We start from the raw sequence: 7,500 nt of genomic DNA, 5'->3' as shown, positions 1-7,500 counted from the left end.
TTGATCTATGGGCTTCAAAGGCAAGCATTTTCTTTGATTAAACACCTGTGTGAGCTTGCATTCGGTAGTACTCATGCAAAATGTATTGTAATAAAAGCAAAACGCTTCAAGCAGTCATCCTAATTGTTTTTTGAATGCAGACGAAGCAAATAAACAAAAGTCCCTGGCGTGACTCTGTTGTGATTTAGTTTTTACTGGTGCTTTGATGCACGTTACGAGGCAATGTCAAGACGCATGCTATTGCTTTTCCGACAGTCCTGAGTGGTGTTAAGGCCTGCACGTTTGCTACGGTGGCTTCTTCTTTTGTGTGACGTCCAACACTGTGCACTTTGCATTAAGGGCGACGTGTCAGGGAGGACACGTCGTCCGTTTAAATGATTAACCAAGACATTAAAAGACGATTTTATAAACCAATCGGAATAATTTATACATTATGAACACGGGCTTGCTGCAGGTGCACGAAGTGCTTACGCTGGGACCACAGGGCCACAAAAATGCGCTTTCAGCAATGGGAAGAAAGCTAATGTTTGTTTGTTTTTTCATGTGATGGAACATCACGGCCGCCATCTTTTCTGAAGCTGATGCCTCAGGCTGTCTTTGAGGTGGTACGTGAACCATGCAGTGCAGTTCACATATTGGGTGACGTGTAAAACCACATGCTCGTGTAGCGCTGGTAAAGAAGACTTATTGATAAGATCGTATGCAACAGAAGTATGATGTCGTGTATATATTAATTACTTGACTTGAAATGATGCTCCAGCAGTATGCACACCCGCTCGTGGTGATCTGTGACCTCCAGTGGTCAGGGCGATTGTTTAGGACTTCCATTTGTCCTTTCAAATATACTGTATGCGAATAATTCCTGTTTTTATTTTTATTTTTATTTTTATTTTTTGTTAAAACAACAATATCGCCTTTGATGTATGATTCTCTTCATCCATTTATCGTAGCACATTTTATGTTCCGAAGTAATATTAACATTGTCTTCAAAATGTAAAAGGCACTTTTTTTTATTTTTTTTTTTTGCATCGATAATTTTAATATTAGCCGTCTTGGTTCATATTCCATTCAAAAATACATCCCTCATTGGTCACCCTCCACGACAGTCTGCATCCTACATTACGCTAAATTATTTCGACAAATATAGCTTTTGACAAAATGACTCTCTTTTGTTTTTTTATAGTATCCGCCAGGAGGTGTGTCCTATGCTCAGGGTGCTGTTCCATATCAGGGAACCATGGCATACCCACAGGGGAGTCTTCAATACCAGGGTGCTGCCACATACCCGCAGGGTGTCAATCCTTATGCTCAAGGGGCAGTGGCATACACACGGGGTGCCATTCCGTACCCACAGGGTACTGTGCCGTATCACCAAGGCATTGGAGCGTATGCTTCTGGCTCCACCCCTTACGGTGCCGTGCAGTCGAGCCGGGCAGCCTTTCCACCGGGTTCCACCGTGGTAGTGCCTGGTACCTTTGATGCGGGGGCTCGATTTGGCACTGGAGCCACACCGCACATCCCGGTACGGTGATGGTGGAAGCCTATCTCTCTCTATCTCTATCTGCCTGATTGGATGACCTTCGGACTCAACTAAGGTTGTGGAGCCACCGTTCAGAGAGGTTCTGGGATTGAACGGTCGAAACCTCGATGATGGACGGTGCCCAGCTGATGATCCAGATTGTCATTGAATCAGGCATTTAATAAACTGAAGGAATTCTTCAGTTGTCTCTCTCACCCTCTCGCTCTGTCATTGTCTATCGCTCGCCACAGGCGCTCGTGCCGCTGGACAAGCGGGATGCCGACGTGAGCCGGCTCTTCTCACTGACGTGTGACTCGTGTGCTTTTCACCCACGTTCCTATCCCTTAGCCTCCCCCGCCGGGATGCGCCCCCAATGCAGCGCAGCTTGCTCTCATGCAGGGCTCGTCTCTGGTAGTCACCCAGAAAAAGGGAAGTTGGCTGTCAGGCGGGTCTAGCAGTGGAACCACCTTCTGGTAGAAACACCACGAGGAGCAAGAAGCCTGCATGCTGGTTGTTTTCATAATGCTCCGGATGCTTCCGTACAGAATTGTTTAAGTGTCTGGTGATTATAGCTTGCTCAACTACGTACATAGAAGAACCTTGGCTGTTTCTAACAGCGTCAATGTTTTGAGGGTAGTACCCTCGTATTACACGAAGCATAATCGTTAGGATGTGCTGTACAATGAATTATGATTATACATTTAGCTTGATTATGATGCAGTGTTTGCGTTACGTTGGGAGATTTGTAGAAGGAAAGCGTGACTGTGAAGATTATGTTGAAAACTTTCCCGATAGGAAAGTTAAGTTTTCTTGCAGCTTCGTGCATCTTGTGTTTGGAATCGGTAGGGTCCGCTTCATAACGAGTACCCCTGCCTCGGTGAATGGATGCGTAATACATGTGCTTGCTTTTAACATTTTTGATATCGTGTGTATGACTGGGATCCTTTTTTGGATATTTGTGTGTACACCCTCTGTATACTACGAACATCCTGATTGCTATATTCGTAATTAATGCTATATATCAATAAAGGACCTTGTACTCTTCGCATGTTTCTGTTTATCGGCTGAACAAGCGCATGCGTCACGTTTCGGTTTTATTCGCTATAAAGCGCTTCATGCATAGTCTCCTTTTGAAATTTGTCCATTTCATTGCCATGTTCATTTTATGGCTCTTTTCACGTCCTCAATTTTGCTCTTTCTGAACACCCACCTCATTTTTGGTGGATGCAAGGTACATGCAAACGTAATAGTGGTGCGGTGGGTGAATCCCTGTGTGTTGCCTATTTCATTCGATCTCTCTGGCTTGTGGAGCCAGATGGCCAATGGGTCAATTTATCCATACAATCATCATTGAGGGCCCTTGGATCACCTGCATGAGGTCGTGGAACCACCACCAAACTTTACCTAGTTTCGGCAGCTGTATCTGATGTTACATAGAGTGGGAGAAATGAGGATAAGGTGAAGGGCCTTACAAATACTTTATTCCAAAAGGATCTGATGGTGTGATGTGTCCTGTCCCGATTCGAAATTATAAGGCAAACTAATTGCTCATATGCACGACAATGGAAATGAAAATTCATATTGGCCTTTTGCAAACCAGAACCATTGTCTATGGTTTATTATTGAAAGAAGCGATTTTTGCATATTATGTGGACGGTTCAGGCCTCGTTGAATGGGTGTAATTTGATGTGCTTGATTTATAGTGTAGTACATCTGGTATGTACGCTTTGGGTATTGCATGGCTTTGAAGGAGCAAAATCTTGACGTCGCGTAACTTATGCATGTCGAAGTACGAGGAGGCTGCCAACCTGCTCCCCAGCTGGCTGGTACATAGTTTGAGTGCTTTTTGCACCTTTGTGCAAATGATATATATTGATACATATGTGGCATAATTAGATGTTGCCTAACAATAATACCATTCCTTTCACGCCGTAAAGGTGCGTAAGGCTGCCGGGGCAGTTTCATTGGCAAGGGTTACAGTCCTGGACAGGTCACCACTCCAAAACATGTTTCTCCAACCCCGACTGGTGTCAATTTAACGGTTAACGGGCTTTTACTCAGGACCCTTACGTCCCAAGCCAGCCACTTTTAACCACCAAGCCAACACCAGGCTTGTTGCTTTATAAGGCACGTGCAATTAAAAAGTGGAATGGTCCAAACCTCATGCAATGTGCGCACACTCTTTCTGCAGTGAGGGGGAAAGAATCTCAGCTCCCCTTGTTGCTCTCCAACCATTTCCACCATCAGATCAAACAAATATGAAGTTGGGAGTGCTTTGATGTGTTCATTCCCACCACTGAATTCTGTCCAGCCCAAGCTCCAAAGACGAGTTTGGTTGCATGAGCCTCGTGGTTTATTGAAGGTCTTTCATTTACCCACCAGGAGGGCATTTGAGGTTTGAGAGTAGCTGGCCTTGTTTTAGTCCCTGATGAAGACTACTGTGGCTGAAATGTTGGACATGAAAGAGCTTTTGCCATTTCCCTCTTGTTTTTTAATCTGAGATCAGGGTTCATGAAAGAGTGAGCTGAAAGGGCAAAATGCCAACAAACTCACAGTGGGGAAACGGTTGGACACAAGCAATGGAAAGAATGAACAGGAAAAGAGGGGAGGTCACACTAACCTGCAAGAACAGGTTTGATTTAGGTAAGGTTAATGGGGGTAGAAAAGATTGTAGGTAGGGATGGGGAATAACATGAAATTGAACAGCCTGAGGAAGATGGTTCCATAAAACAAACTGGAGAGAAGAGTGGAAGTGTGCAGAAATCCTGGATTTGTGGGTTTAACCAGGAGGAGGTTAGTAGGAAGAACGCATGCAGCCTGGAAAGAGCTGGCAGGATCAGAGGGCCGAGAGAGCAAAGGGAGCTAAGTCGGAGGAGAGCCGGTAGAAAACAAAGATCACCGACTTGCTTCTGATGTGAGAGCAACACGTCTTGTTTTTCAGCCTAATCACTTGAGATTCCCACAATGTTGAGAGCTTTCGAGTCCACAAAATCAGAGAGATTGAGATAGAAAGAGAAAGAGCTCTGATATTCCAAGGTAAAACTTGGATTAATGGAAGATTGCTCCATCTGTTGCCTTGGAGGCCTGATATGTGATGTGTTTGGTCCAGCTCGGAGAGGTCATGGCTGATGGTGAGGCCTAGACATTCAAGACACAACCTCTTCCATTGCCTGATTATTGATAAAGATAATTGGGTTATCTCGACGATGCTTCCCGAGTGTCAGGGCGAGACTTTGAATTTGCCAGGATGTTAACACCAGTGTTTAATGAATTATAGATCTATTGAGTGACACAGCTGTGTTACTTTTGCATTTCCCACTCGATGGTTCTCATAATTCTGGTGATGATGGGTGATTCCTCCTTGCAGTCATGTTATAACCCGGGTCAAAACCAACCGATGCAACTAAGGACGAAGGGTAACAGGATGTGTTTTGAGGGACACTTTCATGAGGGTTAAAAGTTGGTGTGTTTGGTTTTTTTGTGCACAATGTCGAGACTCCTATAACACAGAACATGCAACAAGAGGAGAAGGAGATAAGAGGGGCAGGAGAAGGAAGGACAAAACAGTGGGGAACAGAGACGTGAGGAGATCTGTGGAAGGGAGAAGGATGGGTTGGGGTACACAGTGTAAACAAGACGGATACTACAGGGACTTTCAGGAAGGAAAGCAGGGAAATTGAAGGATGTGGCTTTGGGTGGAGGAGCTCCTTGTGAGCCAACGGCCATCCATATCAAGTGCCCAACTGTGTCTGCAGACGTCCTCCTGCAGTTCGGTTACTTCTTATTAGGAGGTTGGTGGCAGGATTTGCACTCTGGCCACTGAAATCCTTCATTCCGCAAAACACAAAAACGCAAAGAAATCTGAAAACCCACTCCGTGGGAGTACCTCCTGTGCAGCTTCCCTTCGCAGGGCAGCTCACAGGATGAGGGGAATGGGGCAAAGCCTTCGGGACCCCCAATCTTTGATGATTGGAGGGAAATCACGGGGTAACATTCTCGGGTCAGATTGCGGGAGAGTGTGTCGGAGTGGTGCTGAGGTGTCGTCCACCGGACGGCGGTCTCCTTGGGTTAACCTGAGGCGGTCCCTTCGGGTGGGTGCCTGGAATGTCCTTTCCCTAAGAGAGGATGATCACCTGTCTCTGTTATCATCTGAGCTCAAGCGTTTGGACATCGGTATTGCAGCACTCTCTGAGGTTCGGAGACCGGATTGCGGCGAGATCATGGTGGGTGGTTACACCTACTATTGGTCTGGTCGCTCTGATGGTTACCATTTCCAAGGAGTTGCTGCAGCTGTGTCCAATAAGCTGACTGCAATGATAATTGAGCTAACACCGGTCAACGAGCGTATTATGAGACGAAGGATTCGTCACTCCTTCGGTGTCATTTCCCTGGTCTCTGTTTATGCTCCGACTGAGGCGAGTGATCTCACCGTGAAGGACACATTCTACGCCAACGCTTGAGTCTGTGGTTCATCAGTGCCCCAGACAAGATACACTTCCAGTCTTGGGGGATTTGAATGCATCGACTGGAACTGAAAGGGATGGTTATGAGATGTGTGTTGGTCCCCATGGGTCAGGAACTATGAACCAGAATAGCACTAAGTTCCCAGAATAGCTGTTAGGGTTAGGGTTACAGGGGGAACCAGAATAGCATCCCAGCCCATCCCTCGGTGTACTGCAGTTAGAGCAGAGGGTGGTGGGCTCTTGACGGAGGAGTCCGAAGTGAAAGCCCGCTGGGCCGGTTACTTTGAGCGGTTGTACTAGGCTGATCCCCCAGCTGTCAAGTTGGTCGTCAGGGGTGTTACAATCCCTGTTGCTGACCCTCCAATCAACTGTGGTCCACCTTCGCTTGTGGAAACACAGGCAGCGGTGAACCGGTTGAAATGGGGTAAAGTCCAGGGATCTGTGGCATCCATGCTGAATTTCAAAAGGCTGGTGGAAATGCTGCACTCGTGTCGTTGCATGCAGTTCTGTGCTCTGCCTGGAACACAGGCATCATCCCAACTGACTGGAAGAGGGGCCTTGTTGTCCCTCTATGGAAAGGGAAGGGTGATCGCCAAGACTGCAACAACTACCGAGGGGTGACGCTGCTCTTAGTGCCGGGCAAGGTCTTTGCTCGGATAATTCTTGATTGGGTTCGCCACCATCTGCTTGAGCAACAGCGTCCAGAGCAGTCAAGCTTTACACCAAAGAGGTCAACGATTGACCGTATCCTTGCTCTTCGTGTCCTCACTGAACGCAGATGAGTTTTGGCAGGGGCTGCTTGCAGCCTATGTTGATCTCTGTAAAGTGTTCGATTCAGTGAATTAGGATGTCCTCTGGAGGATTCTTGATCTTCGTGGGGTGCCACTAAAACTGATCGATCTGACATCTGAACTCTACTCTGGTACTGAGAGTGCTGTGAGATGTGGTGGTACCATCTCTGATTTATTTCCAGTTGTTACTGGAGTTCGTCAGGAGTGTGTATTGGCCCCCACACTTTTCTGCACTTGTATGGACTGGATACTAGGGAGGATGGCGGAGAGATCAAGCTGCGGTGCATAGTTTGGGAATGTGAAGATCTCTGACCTTGATTTCGCAGATGATGCAGTCATCTTTGCGGAGACTTTAGATATCCTTTTGGGGGCCCTTGAGGTGCTGAATGAGGAGTTGGAGCCACTGGGATTACGCATTTCCTGGGTTAAAACTAAGATCCAGGTTTTCATTGACATCTTGGATGCCGCTGTCCTGCCTGTGTCTGTTTGTGGTGAGGATGTTGAGGTCGTGGAGAGATTCACTTTCCTTGGCAGTGATATTCTTGTCTCTGCCGGCTGTGAGTCAGAGGTCAATAGACGTCTGGTTCGGGCCTGGGGAGTCGGATTCACTGGATAATTGGGTGTGGCGCTACCGGTATCTTTGCGGAAGGACGAAAGTCTGAGTCTTCAGGTCCTTGGTGATTCCAGTCTTGCTCTATGGATGTGAGACTTGGACCCTGACCAAGGA

General features: G+C 46.9%; 2 protein-coding genes across 5 annotated transcripts in view; both read left to right on the top strand.

The window, feature by feature from the left end:
• Nucleotides 1-7,500, top strand: part of LOC147035473 (uncharacterized) — a 270,907-nt gene that overhangs the window by 140,840 nt on the left and 122,567 nt on the right. The window lies entirely within an intron of this gene.
• LOC147035476 (uncharacterized) overlaps nt 1-7,500 on the top strand; it is a 30,830-nt gene that overhangs the window by 9,594 nt on the left and 13,736 nt on the right. Inside the window, exons 3-5 of one of the 3 annotated variants that reach the window (XM_085899063.1) lie at nt 579-605; nt 1,184-1,522; nt 1,868-2,563. The exons of 1 other annotated variant lie outside the window; for it this stretch is intronic. In XM_085899063.1, coding sequence (XP_085755189.1) covers nt 579-605; nt 1,184-1,522; nt 1,868-1,996 — 495 coding nt within the window. In that variant the 3' untranslated portion in view covers nt 1,997-2,563. Of the gene's footprint in view, nt 1-578; nt 606-1,183; nt 1,523-1,867; nt 2,564-7,500 lie in introns of those variants that run through there. One more of the 3 variants, XM_085899073.1, reaches the window with a different exon arrangement.

This window comes from Eptatretus burgeri, chromosome 1, assembly GCF_056783735.1.
Source record: "Eptatretus burgeri isolate ZD-2024b chromosome 1, Ebu_testis_v1, whole genome shotgun sequence".
Lineage (NCBI taxonomy): Eukaryota > Metazoa > Chordata > Myxini > Myxiniformes > Myxinidae > Eptatretus > Eptatretus burgeri.
The sequence above is the reverse complement of the archived record's forward strand: the minus strand, read 5'-3'. Positions and strand labels throughout refer to the sequence as shown.